Source organism: Puma concolor, chromosome E2, assembly GCF_028749965.1.
Source record: "Puma concolor isolate L17-30 chromosome E2, mPumCon1.1.hap2, whole genome shotgun sequence".
NCBI classification, from domain to species: Eukaryota; Metazoa; Chordata; class Mammalia; order Carnivora; family Felidae; genus Puma; species Puma concolor.
Genome location: NC_141681.1, coordinates 14,886,375 through 14,907,821, shown reverse-complemented (window position 1 = coordinate 14,907,821; position 21,447 = coordinate 14,886,375). Strand labels below are relative to the sequence as shown.

Sequence of the window (21,447 nt, the reverse complement as noted above, 5' to 3'; positions counted from 1 at the left end):
CTGGGGTGTGTGTGAGGAACGGGTTCTTTGATTTTTGCTGCTGTTAAATTTCCTGTGTACCACTCAGTTAAAAGCTGTGGGACTCTGGCCACCGCCTTGAGGCCAAGGGTGACAGTGGAAGAAGCAGCTTTCTGCGGCACAGTGTTTTTATGTTAACCTAGTAATGCAGATTTTCAGTTGATTATTTTCCTCCAAGCTTTACTTTTTGTAGAAGTATAATTAGATATTTTCTCATTTCTGTATGAGGTTTTGTTTTGATCCTTCACCTTCAATAGGTTCTATCAGAAATAGCTGTTGAAAGGACAGGAGAGGAAAGGTAATATGTTCCAGGGAGGAGAGCAGTTGGGGGGGTAAGGAGGGGGAAAATGACATTGACTTAGTTTTCTTTCATTGCCATTTTCACATCTGTTGAAAGAGGCTTATGTTTGCTGATTTCTTACTAACTGTAAATTAGAGAATCTGACATTTATGTCAAAATTGCATTGTGGAAATAGATTGTTCCTAGAAATGTACTAAGAATTTGAACTTATTAATAGTTTAACCTCATTTATAATACGAAAGTAAAACTGATATTACAGAAAAAAACAATTAGCTATTGAAAAGCAAGAGAGCAATTAGGGAAAAAAACTGTCATAAGAATGCATGTATTTCTAGGTGCATTTAACAACTGAAAATCTGAGACTAGTAAAGTATAAGAACAGCTATAAAACTTTAGATTAAAATAAGTGAAAAACTTTATTTTTAATAGTCAGTGTTAATGATCTATTACATTCTGAAAACAATCCAGGGTCCTGAGTGATTACAATCTACCTTTGAAGGGCTCCTCTAGAGGGGACTGTCAGGGAATGGAGAAATGAAGAAGCCTCCAGTAAGCCTTTCTAGTCTGATAAAATTCACTACATTTTATTTTTGATATCAGTTGAATAACACATTTAAGAAGTTTATGAATTTTGTTTCTATCTGGAAGCCTCATATTTAAGAAAATTATAAGATATTTTAGGAACGTGAAATCCAATTGAATGGCTTGCAGCAAAAAAGTAACTTGGACGCTGGCAGAAAAACCCTTTTTTCTCAGCCCTAATGCAGGAATCCTGAGGGGGAACATTCATTCTCAAAGCATCTCCCTTCATGCATCAGGAATCCTGGCTCTCATCTGTAAGGGAGGAACGCTCCGTTGGACCCAGGCAGTCAGGGCACACTGCTGTACCAACAGAGTGGCTTCCTTCTAAGAGAGTCAGAATGTAATTACTCATTTAGAACTCAATCATCCAACTGCTTTAAAATCATTCCCCTGGGACCAAATACGGGGGGCAATGGCACGTCTCTTTTGGTGACCTTAAGTAGTTATGACAGGAAGATATTTCTACTGTAACACTGGACCTGCTACCCCGGATGTGTAATTCTCATCTCTCAGAATTTTTCTGGCTATGTAGCTATTATCATGATTACCTTACCATCTGGTAAGAGAGCCACACCATAAAGGCATCCCCAGACTTGCAATGTTGCTCTTTGTTGCAAAGGTGGAGACATCTTTTTCAAGCTCTCAGCCAACAAAGACTTACTGATTAAAAAAATGAAATGATCATCTAGCTTTGCACTGGTACCAGAGGGAACATTTGTAAAATCAAGTATGTGAAGAACCATAGTTGTGTAATGTGCCACTTTAAGGGACACATCTTTTTGAGAGAAACAAGGGAGGTGGGTTGCCATTTAGGTTCCAGAAGAAGTCTCAGAGCGTTCCTGACCACAGGTATTCAGGCGCGTCATTGTAATTTCTGTTCTGTGCTTGGCTGTCTTTGTAGTGCTTCTGTTCCTGGTAGCTCCGCAGGGCCAGCACTACGCTGGCACCGTACGTAACCACCAGAAGACAAGCAAAGGTGGCTGCTGCTCCATCAGTGCCTGCCAGCTGGCAGTTCATCCAGGTGAGACCCTTGCGGGCATAGAGCCGCGCTCTGGCTCCGCAAGTGTCTGTGGCATTGATCCGCAAGGCTACGTGGAGGTAAGTGCCAATGCCTACGCTGTAGCTCACTGCCGCCAGGAGGCTGAAGGCAGCCTCCAGCAGGAGCCACTTCGCCGACAGTTTGGTTAGACTTTTGGCTCCTTGGAGTAAAACGCCCATAGTAAGGACACCCAGCCCCAGAGAAACAGCCACACCGCCATATATCAGGGGTGCCCGGAGGACTGTGTACTGCTGGTCCAGCTGCCGAACCTGCTCCAGCTCGGTGCCCTCAAAGGGTGAGTAATAGTTGTTCCCAAAGCCGCCGCCACTGGTGAAGCTGGCACTGAATCCAGCAAGGACAAAGTAGGAGGCCACGATACACATGAGAACCATCCCATTCAGTATCACCTCCACTATCTGTACCACACCTAGGAGGAGAGAGATTCGGGATTTAACACTGACGTCACTCACACCCAGGAAAATTGTAGGTCAGATCAGAGAAGTACCACTGGGGCCCTGATTTGAAGGACACGGTCGGATTTAACATTAACATCCGTGGTTTTTGTTTTTTTAATACTCATATGTTCGAAAAACAAAATGCCACTCTGGGAAAAAAATTTTGTCAGTTTCTTAAAAAACTAAACATACTTACCATGTGACCCTACGACTGTACTCTGGGAGCACTCATCCTCAAGAAACAAAAACTTCAAAGTCCACACAAAACCGTGTACACAAAAGCTCACAGTAGCTTTGTTTGTAATAGCCTAGTGTCAGAAACCCAAATGTCCCTCGGTAGCGAGCGGTTAATCAGGTACATCCATACTGTGGAAAACCCCTCAGCAATTAAAAGAGAAGGAGCCGTTGACACATGCAACAACTTGGGTGGATCTCAAGGGAATTATGATGAGAAAAAAGCCAGTCTCAAAGGTCACACACTGTATGATTCCATTTATGTAACAGTCTCAAAATGACAAAATTAGGGAGACAGCACACAGTTTCATGGTTGTCAGGGGATGGGGACGAGTGGGGAGGGGTTGCATTGTGACTATAAGGGGGGGAAGCCCTCGGGATGCCTGATGATGGAACAGTTCTGTAGTTGATGGTAGTGGTGGCCACATGAATGTAACACATGACAAAACCACACAGACAGGAGTGCTTGTAAAACTGGTGAAGTCTAAATACGCTCAGGAGACTGTCAATGTCCCGGATACAGTATCACACTATGGTTATGCAAGATGCGGCCATTGTGGAAAACTGGGTTAAGGGTATTCAAGTTCTCTGTACTGCTTTTGTAACATTTTGCGAATCTATAATTATTTCAAATCTTCAAGTTTTTTTTAAACTAAAAATGACATGAAAAGGTATAAACTGAGGGAAAAAAATCACTCATGTCCCTGTCCACCCTGCTCTCTACCCCCAACCACCTTCATTATTTCCTGATGTAATTTTCCAGTGTTCTTTATGCAAATAAAAGCACACTCAAATCAGCATTTCATCACTCCTGCCCTGCTTTTTTCACCAGGAAGCATTCCGCACACATTGCTCTGAGTCTTGTTTTGTTCATTTAACTATTCCTGGAGATGTTTTCAGATCAGCTCCGACAGTGTCCACGTACTTTGTTAAGTAGCTTCCAAAGTCACTCTGTGGATGGCCCAGTCTATTCAACTGATGGACACATGGGCTGTTCACTTGGGGGTTTCTTTTGAGTTTAAGGGATTCACAAATGCCGCAAGGCAGGAGGAATCAACAGGCGAATGGAGACTGAATATCTTCTTGTCCAAGGTCAGCTTTCATTCATCATGGACAGAGGCCATAGCCTCTGCTTAGGTGTACTTGTGGGAGAATGTCTCCTGTCATTCTCCAGGGTTCAGAGATGAGAACTAAGAGGAAAGCACATGACCCCTCCAGTGGGAACACCAGGTTCACATCCCCACACTTAACTGCTGGTGATCTTACCCCAGTCACTGACTCGAAGCCTCACACACTTCATCTGACGAATGAAGAGAACTGCCTGCCTGTCTTATCCCACAGGGTGGGGTGAGACTTGATGAAATCAAGTACATGAAAATACTTGGAAAATCATAAAATGTTACACAAGTGGATGGTATTGGAAGGGGCTTAGTGAGAGATTTAAGAAATTGGACAAGTGTGGTTTCCCAGAAATCAGGAAACCTCTCTAATACATTAGACAGTACCACAGTGTATAAAAACTGGACAGCTAGAGATGCCTGGGTGGCTCAGTCAGTTAAACATCTGACTCTTTAAAGTTTATTTATTCTGAGAGAGAGAGAGAGAGAGAGAGAGAGAGAGAATCCCAAGCAGGCTCCACACTGTCAACACAGAGCCGGACATGGGGCTCAGACTCACAAACTGTGAGATCATGGTCTGAGCAGAAACCAAGAGTCAGACTCTTAACGACTGAGCCACTCAGGCTCCCCATTATCTGATTCTTGATTTTGGCTCAGGTTATGATCTCAGGGTTCTTGAGATCAAGCCCTGCATCGGGCTCTGCACTGACAGTGAATGCCTGCTCTGTCTCCCTCTCTCTCTCTCTGCCCCTCCCTGGCTTGCTCTCTCTCTCTGTCTCTCAAAACAAACAAAAACCTGGGCAGCTAAATACCAGTTTCTCTAACATACTGGCTTTGCTGATCCTAACTCCTGCAAGGCCCACACAAATTCCTAGGAGGTCCATGGGACACAGCAGCCAAAGGCTTTAACGGTTGAGGAGCTACATTCCTCTTATTTAAATTTGAAGATAACATCAGATCAGAACTGCCCACTCTCCACCCAAGCACCATAAACTACCGGCCACTTGCTCCCTCTAGCAGAGCAAGTGAATTGGCCCAAATATCATTCTAATTCAGGGGGAGTAGTTATCCTCTACATAGAACACCTCTCTCTGCCTTGGCTTTCCTTGTGTACGTGTGTTAACATCTCTCCCCCTGAAGGGAAGCAGGAACACCATCCTTCTACCAGATGGGGAAAGCTGTCCCTTCTGGGACAGATTCTGCCCAAACAGTAGAGTCATGATCCACACAGCATGTATCTGCTAGGATGACATGAAATAAATCTAGATCTTGTCAACTACCCCCCTGGGCTACAACAGTTGAGAGGAATAATGGTCTGTTGCTGGGTCCAGTGATGTGGGATCTGTGGAAGGAATATAGCCACTGAATATTATCACAGTACCAGCCAGGCCTGGCCTGGCTTAAGCTATTAATATCATACAGGCTCACCTATTTCCAACCTTGCTGTTAGTGCAGAAAGATTCACAGCCATTAGAAGAGGAAAAAAAATGCTGACTGCCAGAGCTAGGAGTTTATCTCTATGGTGGGATGGGTCAAGTCTCCAGAAAGAGCAGAAGGCTCTGTAGAAGGAAGTGGAGACTGAAACAGACATGAGATTTTTGTTATAAATGGGGTCTTTCTGGGTGAGGCTGGTTTTGTGGCTGAACATGTAATATTCTGCTTAATTATACATCTATTTCTGGCCAACCGACACATGAAAAAATGCTCAGCATCACTCATCATCAGGGAAATACAAATCAAAACCACAATGAGATACTACCTCACACCTGTCAGAATGGCTAACATTTACAACTCAGGCAAACAGATGTTGGCGAGGATGCAGAGAAAGAGGATCTCTTTTGCACTGTTGGTGGCAATGCAAGCTGGTGCAGCCACTCTGGAAAACAGTATGGAGGTTCCTCAAAAAACTAAAAATAGAACTACCCTATGACCCAGCAATTGCACTACTAGGCATGTATCCACGGGATACAGGAGTGCTGTTTCGAAGGGATACATGCACCCCAACGTTTATAGCAGCACTATCAACAATAGCCAAAGTATGGAAAGAGCCCAAATGTCCATCGATGGATGGATGGATAACGAAGATGTGGTATATGTACACACTGGAGTATTACTCAGCAATCAAAAAGAAGGAAATCTTGCCATTTGCAACTACATGGATGGAACTAGAGGGTATTATGCTAAGTGAAATTAGAGAAATACAAATAAAGGATTTCACTCATATGAGGACTTTAAGATGCAGAACAGGTGAACATAAGGGAAGGGAAGCAAAAATAATACAAAAACAGGGAGAGGAACAAAACATAAGAGACTCTTAAATATGGAGAACAAAGAAAGGGTTACGGTGGGGGGGGGGGGGTTGTGGGAGGGGGGATGGGCTAAAGGGTAAGGGGCATTAAGGAATCTACTCCTGAAATCATTGTTGCACTATATGCTTAGATGTAAATTAAAAATAATAAACAAAAATTAAATATATATATATATATATATATATATATATATATATATAGTAAATGTGAAAAAACTGGAGAGCAAATCAAATTTTTTTATTTATCTTAAATAAAACAGAAACATGTGCAGTCAAGCCAGGCATAAAATGAAAAATAAAATCTCCTTCTCTCCAGAAGCAAATATTCCTAAAGCTTTCTTATGTACATTCTTGAAGAAATTTTCTTTTTTTAAAAAATGTTTATTTTATTTTTCAGAGAGAGCACACACAAGTGGGGAAGAGGCAGACAGAGAGAAGGAGACAGAGAATCTGAAGCAGGCTTCACTACTGTCGGCACAGAGCCCAGCGCTGGGCTTGAACCCACAAATCATGAGATCATGACCTGAGCCAAAGTTGGATACTTAACCGGGTGAGCCACCCAGGTGCCCCTCTTCAAGAAATTTTCTAATCATATACAAGCATATATTTCACTTTCTAAACCCAAATGGAAGTCACTTTTTAATTTGTTTGTTTGTTTGTTTTTGAGACAGAGAGCGTGTGCACATGGGCCAGGGAGGGCAGAGGGAGAGGGAGAGAGAGAATCTCAAGCAGACATCACCTCCAAGTTAAAATTTTTCTTTGGATTTTTATTTGGCTCATGTAATGCAAAGAACATATTCATTTGTACCAAGAATATATTGTAATGTTCCAGAAGCCATAATTTAACATGTAATAGGACCCATTAAATTGTCTGGCCAAAAGTGGCATTCTACTGTTGGGAAAGATTTTACATTCTTTTATACTGGATGGCTCCTGTCTCCCAGATGTTGGGTTGAATTCTTCATACAATGGCACATTTACAAGAGGTACAAAACACTTATTGAGCTTTCAAGGCCACTCTAAGCAGCTTGTTGGAGTAGCTTCTTTGCATCTCATTGAATTAATCGTATTCCTCTTTGTTCAGCCCACGACTACCTCCAACTTAAATTTTACAGGCGGTGTCTCCACAGTATCCATCACTACACCCTGCACCCAGAGCATTAAGGACGTGTAGGATTGGAGATCTCAGTGTGGAAGAACTTCGGGGCTCATCTGCTTAAAACAGTTGTGTTTAGAAAAGTTCAGGCTGAAATGCTTGTCTCCTGGTAGATGGCTTTTCAGGGACTTTAAAGATAAGGTTCTTCAGATTCACTTGGTCACCTCTCTCTAGTTAATCAAAAGTGCCTTGTCCAACAGCACATGCCTCTTCCTTGTGGGTCCCGACCTCCAGTTTTGTTCTGTTTCAATAATTGTGGGTCATCGCTCACCAAGAAAGAACTCTAGAACCCGAGTGTGGTACATCAGAGAACACTGCTCTGTGTAACCCAGGGCTTCATGCAGGATACCAAAGTCAGCCCATCAGTCTTCAAGGGCTGGCAAGTCCCACAGTGAAGTATTCCAGTATTCCAGTCGTTCAGAGTAACTACCATCACTTATATTGGGCAGGACGGTTTTTTACAAAGCCTAAAACTCCAACATCTCTGCAGGCTTCTCTTTCAGCTTCCTGACCTTTTGGTAACCCCTGATGGCCAGCACAGCCCCTAGAGCAAAGACCCCAATGGCTAGCGTAGCAAAGATTCCAACTCCTATGTCTCCCCCGTGGAAACTGCAGCCGAAGCCGCTGTAGCCTTTGCTTTGGTACAGCACCTCCCTCTCTTTGCACACTGGAGAGGCGTAGGCAGCGGAGAGGTGGTGGAAATAGAAGTACAGAGCTGGGATGTAGGCCCCAGCAATGAGTACGTCCAGCAAGCCTTCGATCACCAGCAACAGGGGGCAGTGCCATGGGACCCGTAGGACACCCAGAACAACCAGGAGACAGCAGAAGGCCATGAGGGCTCCACCACAGGCCATGGCCACAGTGACGGTGGGCAGCTTCAGCTGGTAGAACTGGACATCCAGCTGCTGCGCTTTCTCCCCATCAGCACCATTGAAACCACTGTAAGCCCCTCCAAACTGGTAGTAATAAATGCCCCCCAGGCTGGTGATGCCTGTGTAGCCCCCTGTGGAACTGTAAGACACAGAACTGCAGGCCAGGATCAACAAGTTCAGGAGAACCTCCAGCATCTGACAGCAGGCTGCAAAAGAAGGGCGTGTTACCATTTTCACAGGTGCTGTTTCAGACTTGGAGACTTCCACCTTGCTGCTCATCTTCCCTGCAGTAGCCAGCACCACAGCAGTCTCTTTATTCCGTGCACACACACCCCCTACCACCACCATGGGGAGGCCCCGATCAGCCAAAGCCGCCTGATGAGCATTAGATGCTAGCGTGCAACTGTGGGCTCCGGAAATGATGCTGGAAGTACTCTAGGCTAGAAAGAGTAATTCTCAAAACAGCTTGCCCCTCGTGGGGTGCAGGAAGAGGGTGGGAGAAATCAGACCAGTTACCAACCAGAAAGAAAGGCATCCTTGATAGAAGGCAAGAACATTCTCAGCCCCAGCCCATCCATGCCAAGAAGACTAAAAAATAGTTATCTTCTCTTTAGATACGTTTTGTGGCTTTCTTCGGTTTGAAAGAGGAAACCTCCCCAAGTTTGAAGGAAATAACACAGAGCTTAAAAAAATACAATGAAGTCAGAAAATAGTATAGAAGTTATACATCAAAATGTCAACTGTGGTTCACATATATTAGAAACAAAATTAGAAAGATTAAGTCAATTAAACCCACAAAGCTTCCTGAATTAAAGAAATGTAATAGGTTTCATTGTTCTTAGATTTCAACTCAGTAAGTATGTTCTAAAGTTTAACTTTGTTTTCTTTAGTTTCCCTAAAAAGCAAATTTGGGCTGTGGTTTTTTTTCTCAGGGCTAGATTCTCTTAAGGGCCCTTGGTTTCTTTGTCTTGAACAAGGAAAGAGCTCCAGCTTTTCCGCCAAAGTTGGCTGCTTTCCTTAAGACCCACTTCATTGAGATATAACTGACATGGAAGAAAATGACCCACATTGAATGTACAGCTTGTTGAGTTTTGACAAACACACATGCCATGCAATCTGAGTCAAGATTCAGAATGTTTTCATCTTCCCAGAAAGTTCCCAAGAGACTGTTTGTGGTCAGTCCTTCACCCTCCTCCTCAGACAACCAGTGATCTGCTCTCTGCCATTAGGAATGAGTAGGTTGAGCTTTCTAGAATTTTTTTTTAAGTTTATTTATTTGAGATAAAGAGAGGGAACGAGTGGGGAAGGGACAGAGAGAGGGAGATAGAGAATCCCAAGCAGGCTGTTCGCTGGCAGTGCAGAGCGCAACGTGGGGCTCAGTCCCACAAACCATGAGATCATGACCTGAGCCAAAATCAAGAGTTGGTCGCTCAACCAATTGAGTCACTCAGGCATCCCTTTAGAATTTCATATAAATGGAATCATATCGTTGTGTGTGTGTGGCTTCTTTTTCTCAGGATTCTATAAAGCTGGGCACTTCTGAGCTGAAATTATATATCCTGAATGGTTGCAAGAGGTCAGCTGACTCGGGGTACACTCCCAGCAGCTCCCAGGGGTTTAGAGAACCAGATTTTGTGCCTAGGTCCAGCTGGTGATGCCTGTGTGCTGTATGAAGCTGTGTTACATCTACATGTTCTGTAACTGGAATGATTCACTCTCAAGTATTATCTTAACACTCTTCAATTCCACCCCCACCAATGCAGATAGCATTATTTCTTTAATTATAAAAGTAATACATACTTACTGTTAAAAAAAATATAGACAGAAACATATAATGTAAAGGTATCTAAATCCCAACCAATTAAAAAAATAACCACTGTGACCATTACTTTTTCTTCTGGACTTTTCTGTCATATACGCATAATTTTTCTATTGTTTATTTGCTTTTAGGTGAAAAATGGGGACCTACTCTACTATTATTTAACCTATTTTTTTCAGTTAAGAATATAGTGTGAACATTTTTTTCCATCTCAGCAAATATAAATCAATATACTTCATATTTTTAAAGGATGTATAGAATACCACAAGTTTAAATAATTCCAATGTAAAGAACATTTAGGGTTTTCCCAATGTCTTTGTTGTATGGGAACAAATATGTATATTTCTTAATACAGTGTGGGGAGAGCAGAGACCCTACAAGCCCCTTATTCCTATTTTATAGGTTTTATTTTTTATTTTTATTTTTATTTTGAGAAAGAGAAAGAGAACAAGCACAGGCTGGGAAGAGGGGCAGAGGGAGAGAATTTTTTTTTTTTTTTTTTTTATTTTGGGGCACATGGGTAGCTCAGTTGGTTAGGTGTCCGACTTTGGGTCAGGTCATGATATTGTGGTCCATGGGCTCAAGCCCTACGTCGGGCTCTGTGCTGACAGCTCAGAGCCTGAAGCCTGCTTCAGATTCTGTGTCTCCCTCTCTCTCTGACCCTCTCCTGCTCACACTCTCTTTCTGACTCTCTCAAAAATGATGAAATATTTTAAAAATTATTTATTTTGAAAGAGAGAGAGAGAGAGCATGAGCAGGGGAGGGGCAGAGAGAGAGGGAAGAGAGAATCCCAAGCAGGCTCTGAACTATCAGCACAAAGCCTGATGTGGGGCCTGAACACATGACCCCTGAGATCATGATCTGAGCGGAAAGGAAGTCAGATGTTTAACCAACTGAGCCACCCAGGTGCCCCAGAGAGACAGAATCTTAAGCAGGCTCCATGCTTAGTGCAGGGCCTGAGAAGGGGCTTGATCCCACGACCCAAAAATCATGACCTGAACCAAAATCAAGAGTCAGACATTCAACCAACTGAGCCACCCAGGCACCCTTCCTTATTCTTATTTTAAATTTTATAGAACCAGAAAAGAATAAGCAGGGCTGAGAGAGATGCGCAATTAACCAGAATGCAAATGTCATGATTTGAGCACTACTGGTCGAAGGGGAGAGAGAGCAAAGGCAAAACGAAACTGCTCCAAACAAATCAGGGAGCCAAGAAGGAGAGCAGGAAATGCACCCAGGGAACTTGCAACTCCTCACCCGTCCCTCCAGACAATAAATGAGTACAACCTGTACATGCACATGCACTGGTGACCTGAGATACAAACGGGGACATTTGTACCTGCTTTTTGTCTCATCTTTAGTCTCAGCCCCTGAAGATTTTAGTATCTGAGGGGACTTGCTCATAAGTGAAAGTGGGACCCCACTCTTTGTGTCAGTGTCCTGACTGTTCCACTGAACTCTTCCAAAGCATGGCTCACAGCCCCAACTCCTCGGTCTCCCTAGGAAGTCAGAGAGGGACACAGCTTCCTCCCCTCTCCACCAGTTTGCTGGAAGAGGACATGATTTCACCAAAGAGGAAGTCACAAAAGATCTACTCTAAGACAGGGCTGAAAATCTTCAGGTGGCCTTTATCCAGGCATGCATTTCCTGCTGGAGACAAGTTCCTACGTTTAATGGCTGTTTCAACACAACACCAAGTATTGTGTACTGATGTGGGTTTCTGCACATCCAGAATCCTTAATAAGCCTTCAATGGTTAGCTTGGGACTAGTGAACCATCCTTTCACTATCTTGACTCAGAAATGACCTCTAGGCCCAAAGCCAAATAGCCAGGAGCAGACAAAGCTAAATCAAGGTGCATTTGGGTCAGGAGCTTCAAGTCCTGCCCTCTCCTCTTGGTAAAATAATCACAGAGGAAAACATACTTCTACTGAGAAACCTGTTAACCAGCCTCTGGCTTATTCCTCTTATTTTTATCAGCAAGAAAAAAAGAAAGGTCAAGTGAGTAAACCACTTTAGGTCTTGGAGTTACTCTAAGTTTGCATTCCAGCTCTTCCACTTAACACCTGAGCTTAGATACCTCTCTGAGCCTCCGGAGTTACTAAGTGAATTAGAAGCAATGAGGTTGTGCCCGTATATGTGAACTAGAGTGCAGATTCTTGTATCTGGATTGCCTAGAGCTTTTTCACGAAAGTTCCATAGAATCTCATAACCATGTGCGTCATTGGAATGATCCTACAATACATTTTCAGGGACAAGTTCCTTGATTTCTCACCCTTAGGCTGAGAAGTTTTCCCCCTTAGTCATATGCAGCTTAGAAAAACTTCTCACCAAATCATGTGATTTGGGCTCACCCTGGCAAACCAGATTTTCTTCATTGCTGGCAAGGCCAAACACTCAGGTTTGGATGGGAACTCTGGGAACCACATTTGGAGCTGATGCATGATATCATTTAAGTGTTTTTGCTAACTGTGTGTTCTAGTAACTGTGTTTTTTTTCTTTTTGTTTGTTCTCAATAAAACAGTACAACAGGGGCATCTGGGTGGCTAGAAAAGTCGGTTAAGCATCCTACTTTAGCTCAGGTCATGATCCCGTGGTTTGTGGGTTTGAGCCCTGCATTGGGCTGGGTGCTGACAGCTCAGAGCCTGGAGCCTGCTTCGGACTCTATGTCTCTCTCTCTCTCTCTCTCTCTCTCTCTCTCTGCCCCACCCTCACTCATGCTTTCTCTCTCTCTCAAAAATAAGTAAACTTTAAAAAAAAAAAAAAGAACCAGTACAATAGAAATTACCCATGTACTTGGTATATAATAAGGTAAGTATGGTTTCACAACATCTGTGTGTGAACTTGGTCTTAATGTACAATAGATTTCTTACTATGGATCTCAGTCAACAAATATTAACTGTAACATGAAATGCTACCAGGCTGCCCCCTCCAGGTGGCTCTAACTCAGCCCTCCCACAGCTGACAGCTCATAGCTGGTTCTGCCTGCCATTCTTCCACCTCTGAGGCCTGAAACCTGCCAGCATTGCTGCTTGCCTCGCCAGACCCCAGGGCACATCTGAAGAGAAGCACCGGAAATCTAGCTGTACATTTCAGACGTTCCTACTCTTTTGGGGAGGCGGGGGGAAGGCGGGGTGGGGGGAATGAGAACCTCATTGCAATTATGGAAATGAAAATGCTAGGGACCCAAAAGGGAAATCTACTTGAATTTTTGCTTCGCCAGCTCAGATCCCTTCGAGAACCATCAGCAAACAGTAAATGGTCAAAATGGCTCACCTCTCCCAGTGCACAAGTATTTGCATTTATGGCATTCCAGGAGTCCTTCAGCCTCTGACTGGTAATATTCCACTCCCTCTTGTCCAGACCTGGGGTTCGAGGGCAGGTATCTCCCTGAAGTAAGTTCACTATAACCAAAAACATACATGGTCATTAGGGGCTTCAAATTCAAGAGCTTGTTCAGTATTAGAACACTGAACATCTCAAGCTGGGCCCAGACATTAAAGAGATGGGCAGAACAGAAACAAAATTTGTTGTAGTACTTCATATTCCAGAGATTTCCCTGGTTTAGTGGTCCCACAGGGTATCCAAATACTTGGCCCAACATTGTTAAGCTACCACATCACATATCTCTACAATTCTGAACACTGATTTGATGCTAGTCTGTCCACCTGCGGCTAACTAGGTAGCCAGGAGCCACCTTTGTGAGCCTAGGTTTTCAGTCATCACAGACCCGGCTTTCTTTAAAACTAGTTTGCATTCAAGGAGCCTGGGTGGCTCAGTTGGTTAAGCATCTGACTTCAGGAGCGCCTGGGTGGCTCAGTCGGTTGGGCGACTGACTTCACCTCGGGTCATGATCTCACGGTTTGTGGGTTCGAGTTCCACATTGGGTTCTGTGCTGACAGCTCAGAGCCTACAGCCTGCTTCCAGTTCTGTCTCCCTCTCTCTGCACCTCCCCTGCTAGTGCTCTTTCTGTCTCTGACTCTCAAAATGCAAATAAATGTTAATTAAAAAAAATTTTTTTTTTAAAAAGTATCTGACTTCAGCTCAGGTTATGATCTGATGGCTTGTGAGTTCAAGCCTTGCATCGGGATCTGTGCTGACAGCTCGGAGCCTGGAGCCTGCTTTGGATTCTGTATCTCCCTCTCTCTGTCCCTCACACTCTGTCTCTCTTTCTTTCTCTCTCTCTCAAAAATAAATAAACATTAAAAAAACAAAAACAAATTAGTTTGCATTCACAAGACTCTGATGCCCAGGCTGGCATTCTCTTCATTCTCTTGTTACTTTAGAAAGATCTTAGTCTGCAATAACTCTCTAGACCTATGGGTAGTACAGACAACTTTGGAAGTCATCTCTCTCTCTCTTCCTCTGCTAGTTCTGGCACTTTTTTTCTTTTCCCCTTTAGCCAGCATATCCTGAGCTTTGTCCGAGAAGCAATGGTGGGGTCTGCATTCAACCTACTCGGCTCCAGGGATCCTTCTAATGTTCTCATCATGGATCTCTTGGGTTTGAAATCCTTAAACTCTTATGGCCTTGGATAAAGTCCAAACTTTTAGCACAACACAGGAGAGCCCTTGCTCTTCTCTCTTCACTCACAACCTCATACTCACAGACCCAGCCATAATAAACTTCCTTTCTCCACCCCCAACCCCCCACTCCCACCCCCCAAAAAGATGACAGCATTCCCATGCTCTAGGTCACTATGGAAGCTATTTCTCTGCTTGGAACCCCTTTCATCTTCCTCTCCCAGTCTTCCCATTCTTGCCCCTTTTCCAGAACTCAGCTTTGTGGGCATTGTGCTCCAAGAAATCTTCCAGATCTTAGGCAGGGGATCTGTTCTCTTCAAATTGGCTTCCCCTGAAGTGGCACATTTCACACTGTGCTGCAACCAGCCCGTTTACTTGTCTGTCTCCTACCAGACAGTGGACACTGCCAGGATATCTCACCCATTAAGTAATGGAGCTCTGGCTCCTACATCCTGCTGATTAAATAAAAGCTTATTGTGTAGAGGAAATGTGGAAATAGATTGTCCTTTGGTTTCAAACCACCAACTGTCTATGAGCCAAAAACACAAAAGTATTCCCTTCACTCGTTTGGGGCTGGGGTGGAGGACTGGGACACTGACTTAGAAGGAAATCCAAAATGTAGCTCTGAAGAGCTACCAAAGCAATTTGGCTTTGGTCAGGGATGAACAATAACTAGTGCCTGTGACTATATCTGGGCACACCCTTTTTCATAGTTTGGCTAGTTGGTTTTAGATAATGTAACATAAGCTCAAGATAACAGCTTTCCCCGCTGTGTGGACACAACAGGGAGGGAGGCCAAGCTTAAGCCTCCAAATCCTATAGCAGAGAGGAACCTGACTCCTCCTTAGAGAAGAGGGCAGGTGTCAACCAGAAAGCAGCCATCACTCTAGTACTTTTCTCCTTGTTGGCCTGGCACATAATCTAATCGGGCATTCAGTAATATTTGTGGAGTTGGATGGAATGTTTGAGGGAAAAAAGACCAACACCCTAGAAAGAGGTGTGGAGTCTAGGACTGCCTCCTCTCCTCCCTTCCATCCTTACCCTCTCTCAGCGTACTAAGTCCTGCAGAACAGCAAGAGGCTTTCACCTCACAAGGCCCATAATGGAATTCTCTGTGTTCTACCAGGCAAGGATGGCATACTGTGTTCATTCAGCGGGGTGGGATCTGAAACAATCATGGGATTTGAAGAGGCTGCCCGGAAAGACTTCAATGACAAAGGTAGGGAAATCTCTGTCCTTCGGTGGGAGTTTTAGGTGGATTTAGTTCTTTGGCTAAACCGGTAGCCTCTCCCAGCTGTCTGTTTTGAAACGCATATACCCCTAGAAGAAGTTGCAGATTCAACTATTAACCCTTCACTGGGCGGCTTTTAATTAGCCCTTGGCACTGGGACTTGGAGGTGGGCTGGTTTGGGAACACAGGACAAAGGTCTCAGGGTCTGAAGCCCCAAGGGGCAGTCGTGTGGGAGGAGCCTTAAGTTAACACCACCTACTTAGTCTCCTTCCCACCCCTTCCCTTTCCTGTCCTGAAGTCCTCTCTTCCTCCTTACCTGGTCCCCGGCCCTGCCACTGCTAACAGGAGTGGTTTCTACTTTGTTAATCAGGTTCGGATCAAGAAGTGGGGGCACCGTAAGGTTTTCTTTCCCTCCCAGGTCACCTCTAAGAGCGCAAAAGGGAGGAATGGCACTGTCTTTCTTTAAGCCGGCCTCTTAGGCCACGAAGCCGGGGGCGTGGGAGCAGCGCAGACAGGCCGCAGACCCAGGCTTCCTGGGTGCCCAGGTCTCAGTGCGCCCCTTAACCCCACCTCACCTTGCCGGGTCACGGTGCCCGAAGCGCTCCTTCCTCGGGAGCGACGGCTCCGTGGTTTCCCAAGGCGCCGGCCAGGGGGTCAAGGCTGAGTCCCAGGTTGGCTTGCGGGGTCCGTCCCGTGTCCGGCTCTGGCGGGACTTTTCCCAAACTCTTTGTTCACCCGCGCGAAGGTCTTCGACCCTGTGTCTGTCGTGGCGGGGGTCCCGGTCCCTCCCCCTGTCCCGGTCCCCGTCCCTGCGCTCGCCCCCGTTTCTCTCCCTGCGCCGGTTCCCGTGTCTGTCCCGCTGTCGCTCGGGGTGGAGGTCTCGGTCCGGGCGGGAGTGCCGGTCTGGGTCCCGCTCTCTCGGTCGGGCGCGGGGCTCGCGAGCCCCTGACGTATCTTCCATGGCCCAGTTCCGCGTCCCCACCCCGGAGCGACCCGAGGGCAACAATCCACAAGTTTCCCGGGCAGGTGGCCAAGCCCGGGGGCGGGGCGGGACGCTCACCTGCGCGCACGCGCACTAGCGGCACGGCGGGCTCGGGGAGCGCTCACCTAAGCGCGCTGCCGGCAGGGGGCGCGGCTGGGCGCTCGAGAAGCGGGAAGCGCGTGCCGGGCTAAGGCTTGGGGGTGTGGCTCGCTGCTCTGCGCGCAGCGGAGCTGACGACCTCCCGCCCACCACACCTCGTCTTCTTTGGCGTATCCTCTCAGTGACCCTGAAAGGTGGGTGGCAAAGGGAAGTGAGTTCTCGACTTTCTCAGCCCCGTGGGTGTGCGTTCCCGGAGCGTGCCCATCCGTTCGCTCACCCATTTTTTGGCCCTCCAAAAATCCAGCCACCCAGCCGGCTTCCCTTCCACTGGCCCTCTCTGTCTTCCTCCCTCTTCTGCTGTCCTTACAACTGTGTTGTTCGGGGGTGCTTGTGGCCAGTTCGTCTACTGCAACAGCCCTGGGCTTATGAACGTTTTTTAAAATGACTAACCTACACGGAATAGGCAGCTTTTTCTTTTGTCAAGTGAGGATATTTAAAAACATAAAATTGCCGTCTGTTAATGAATCCTTTAGACAAATATATGTGAGCACCTACTCTAGCACGCCCTGGAGATACAGTGGCAAACTCTCATTGCAGGCGCTTCCCTTCTGGCGTGTGTGGGAAAAGAGAGAAAGGGCCCTAGAGGAAGAAAGAAGACAATGTCTAAAATTTAACAAGGAGGAGGGCAGGTTTCTTTCTGCAGGTCTGAGAAGGGACCTTTGAGTTCAGTCCTGGATGAGAGGAGGCAGCTTTGGGGATAGCTGACAGAACGTTCCAGAAAGAGAAGCTGAATAATGCAGAGAGCTGGAGAAGAAGGTTTCTGCGAAGGGAGTGAGAGAGGATGGGATGACGCTGAGAGGTGGAGTAGGTGATGTAGGGTCTTTATGGTGAAGACTCTGCATTTTCGTTCTGAAAGTAATGGGAAAACACTGAATAGTTTTGAGCAAGAGAACGACTTGTTCTAATTTATGGTTTTACAATACTACTCTGGCTTTTGTGTGGAGGGTGGATGACAGGAGGCCAAGGGTAGTGGCATCAGATGAATTAGGAAGCCAGCAAAGCAGAGGCGCCTGGGTGGCTCAGTCACTTAAGCATCCGACTCTTGGTTTTGGCTCAGGTCATGGTCTCTCAGGTTTGTGAGTTGGAGCCCCATGTTGTGCTCCACGCTGACAGCACGGACCCTGCTTGGGATTCTTTCTCACTCCCTCTCTCTCTCTGCCCCTCCCCTGCTCTCTCTCTCTCTCTCTCTCTCTCTCGCAATAAAAAAATAAACTTTAAAGAAAGAAGAAGAAAAAGAAGCTACCAAAGCAATCTGATGGGTGATAGTGACTCAGTTGCTGGTGAGAAATGTTCAGATCCAGGTGGTTTGGAGGAAGAACTTACAGGATGGATTGGATGTAGGGGAGTGAAGGCAAGTGAGAAGTGACTGGGCGGTGGAGGCAGCCATTTACTGAATTGGGAAGACTGGAGGGAACAAGATATGGGGAAAAGTGGAAAGTTCCATTTTGGACATGCAAAATTTGAGGTGACTGTGATTCATCTAAGTGTAGGTGTTCAGTTGTGAAGGAATAGGTGAATGAGTCTGGAGCAGGGAGAGGGTGGGGTGGAGACACTCCGTGGGAGTAAAGGCACTCACCTGAGGACAGAGGGGTTAGAATGCAGAGGAAGGCCTTGGGCAGAGTCCCTGGGAAATCTAACATTTAGAGCCAACACTAAGAGGATTAAGAAGTGCTGAGTGAGGTAGTAGGAAACCCAGGAGGGTGAGATCACAGGCCTACCTGCCACACAGCAGCCCACAGGAGCCCTGTGGACCTAATCCTAGGGCCTTCCACAGATATTTATTTGAACGATACCCTGTTCTGAGCCTGGCACAACTGTGGCTATACAGGAGGCCTGGTGAACGGGCAGACACAGGATGGTTCAAGTGGCAAAGTGCTGCCTCTCAGACCTTCCCTCTGGGGCTCTGCAACCCTCTTTTTGAATAAACAACCCCCCTCACCAGCTCACCTTTTTGTTTCCCTTGTTTTTGTTTTGTTTCGTATCTTTACTTTTTTTTTTGTAATTCCCAATTGTTTTCCATCATTTTATTTTACACCCTACTCACATGTATAATAATTTTCAAACAGTAGTAGTAAAAGCATAAATAACAGTTATGTATCCATTGTAATCTTCACTTTGCTAACATGTTTATATTATATTTTGTGGCATATTAAAATCATTTATTCTAGATGGTGGAATTATGGCTGTTTTAATTTTCTTCTTAATTCTTTTTTTTTAATTTCCCAAATCTCTACAATGACCATATGATACATTTCTAAAAACAATTTTTTTATTTTATTTTTTATTTTTTAAAATTTACATCCAAATTAGCATATAGTGCAACAGTGATTTCAGGAGTGGATTCCTTAGTGCCTGTTACCCATTCAGCCCATCCCCCCTCCCACAACCCCTCCAGCAACCCTCAGTTTGTTCTCCATGAGTCTCTTCTGTTTTGTCCCTCTCCTTTTTTTATATTATTTTTGTTTCCCTTCCCTTATGTTCATCTGTTTTGTCTCTTAAAGTCCTCAAATGAGTGAAGTCATATGATTTTTGTCTTTCTCTGACTGACTAATTTCACTTAGCATAATACCCTCCAGTTCCATCCACATAGTTGCAAATGGCAAGATTTCATTCTTTTTGATTGCCAAGTAATACTCCATTGTACATATATACCGCATCTTCTTTATCCATTCATCCATCGATGGACATTTGGGCTCTTTCAATACTTTGGCTATTGTTGATAGTGCTGCTATAAACCTGGGGGTGCATGTGTCCCTTCGAAACAGCACACCTTATCCCTTCGGTAAATACCTAGTAGTGCAATTGGTGGGTTGTAGGGTAGTTCTATTTTTAGTTTTCTGAGGAACCTCCATACTGTTTTCCAGAGTGGCTGCACCAGCTTGCATTCCCATGTATCTTTACTTTGATCGGCTACTTACTGGTTTGCTGCTATGTGGGGCAAACCATTTGGGGCTTGTTTTCTCTCTCCCTTTCTAAAAATGTTTTTATTTATGGGGGGGGGGGTGTTGGGCAGAGAATGAGCTGGGGAGGGGCAAGAGGAGAAGGAGACAGAAGATCTGAGGCAAGCTCTGTGCTGACATCAGACAGCCTGATACGGGTCTCAAACTTACAAACCTTGAGATCATGACCTGAACTGAAGTCAGATGCTTAACCTACAGAGCCACCCAGGCGCCCCAAGCTTGTTTTCTCTTTTTATGTTTTTATTTTGATTTTTTTAAATTTTTTTAACGTTTACTTATTTTTGAGACAGAGAGAGACAGAGTATGAACAGGGGAGGGGCAGAGAGAGAGGGAGACACAGAATCCGAAACAGGCTCCAGGCTCTGAGCTGTCAGCACAGAGCCCGACGCAGGGCTCGAACTCACAACTGTGAGATCATGACCTGAGCCGAAGTCGGACACTTAACCGACCAAGCCACCCAGGCACCCCTGTTTTCTCTTTTTATTTTTTTTTAATTTTTTTTCAACATTTTTTATTTATTTTGGGACAGAGAGAGACAGAGCATGAACGGGGGAGGGGCAGAGAGAGAGGGAGACACAGAATCGGAAACAGGCTCCAGGCTCCGAGCCATCAGCCCAGAGCCTGACGCGGGGCTCGAACTCACGGACCGCGATATCGTGACCTGACTGAAGTCGGACGCTTAACCGACTGCGCCACCCAGGCGCCCCAATGTTTTCTCTTTTTAAATAGTGCTTCACCCTTTGCTTTCTCTTCTCCCTTCACAGACACCATCACTCCAAGCACCAAGTCCGCTAAGGGCAGGGTCTCTAAGAGTCATCTGCAAATGCTTCCCATTATGTGCTCAGTCAGGATTTGCTGAGTAGACAGGTGGGTAGATGCATTTGCCTTTTTATTCTCGTTAGGATGCTTTGTGGAACAAGGAGGACACGGATATGTCTTTGTGGGAGGCCGTGGAGGAAGGTCTTTCCGATCTCCGGGTTATGTGCCTTAACTTCTCCACAAACCATCTGTGGCAGATTGCCTTTTCTAAAAAAGACCACACCAGTATTTCCAGCCCCACATACTCTTCCAAAACTTTGGCACTGCCCCCTCAAGATGGGGAGTCTCAATCCCCACCCTGTGAGCCTGGGCAGGACATTATGGTTGCTGGACAAAGAGATTCAGGGCTGGCTACATAATTTGTGGGGCCCAGTGCAAAATAAAAATGTGGGGCCCTTTGTTTAAATATTATTGGGAATTTTAAGATGGTGACAACAGAGTGGTAAACCAAGTGTGGGTCTCTTCTAAGTACGGAGCCCTGGATGACTGCACAGGTCACATTCTGTGAAGCTGGCCCTGAATAGAAATGGCTTCTAAGTCCTGTCATAAAAGGCAGTGCAGCTTCCTTCTGGCTGTCTCTGAGAATGCTCCATCTTGGAACCCAGTCAAGTAATGTGAGGAATCTCAGGCTACATGAAAAAGCCACGTTTGGGTGTTATGGCTGTTAGTCCCAGCTGACAACCACTGTCACCTGCAAGATATTGGTGAATAAAATATAAATATAAAATCTTTTGATTCTTTTACCTTCTTCCAGGAACTCGTGGACAGACATTATGCATATAGTAGAAGATTACAAGGACAGGAGCCCTCTTGTGAAGGTTGAATGTTCAACCAAAGCAAAGAGCTCCAGTAGCAGATGGCCAAAGACTATA

At 45.3% G+C, this 21,447-nt stretch overlaps 1 protein-coding gene and 1 long non-coding RNA gene across 3 annotated transcripts; one reads left to right on the top strand and one right to left on the bottom strand.

Annotated features, from left to right (window-relative positions):
* Positions 1–716: 716 nt before the first annotated feature.
* On the bottom strand, positions 717–16,702 carry MARVELD3 (MARVEL domain containing 3). 2 transcript variants are annotated; one of them, XM_086688999.1, is made up of 3 exons: positions 16,231–16,700; positions 13,178–13,305; positions 717–2,367 (listed from the first exon to the last, which is right to left on the bottom strand). In XM_086688999.1, the coding sequence occupies exons 1-3, from the start codon at positions 16,614–16,616 to the stop codon at positions 1,730–1,732; spliced, it is 1,152 nt and encodes a 383-aa protein (XP_086545125.1). In that variant the 5' UTR covers positions 16,617–16,700; the 3' UTR covers positions 717–1,729. The 2 variants fall into 2 exon arrangements, with proteins under 2 accessions (XP_086545125.1, XP_025776588.1); XM_025920803.2 differs by lacking the exon at positions 717–2,367 and adding an exon at positions 6,802–8,289 and having other exon boundaries at positions 16,231–16,702.
* On the top strand, positions 15,918–21,445 carry LOC147573396 (uncharacterized). Its single transcript, XR_015244714.1, has 3 exons — positions 15,918–16,025; positions 20,521–20,623; positions 21,330–21,445. It is a non-coding gene; the product is annotated as an uncharacterized LOC147573396 (long non-coding RNA).
* The last annotated feature ends 2 nt before the right edge of the window (positions 21,446–21,447 follow it).

Coding starts and splice junctions, on each gene's coding strand:
- MARVELD3 (XM_086688999.1), bottom strand. CDS start 16,616: ATGGAAGATACGTCAGGGGCTCGCGAGCCCCGCGCCCGACCGAGAGAG. Junction 13,306..16,230: donor GGGCACCGTGACCCGGCAAG/GTGAGGTGGGGT, acceptor TTTTGGTTATAG/TGAACTTACTTCAGGGAGAT. Junction 2,368..13,177: donor ATACTTGTGCACTGGGAGAG/GTGAGCCATTTT, acceptor CTCTCCTCCTAG/GTGTGGTACAGATAGTGGAG.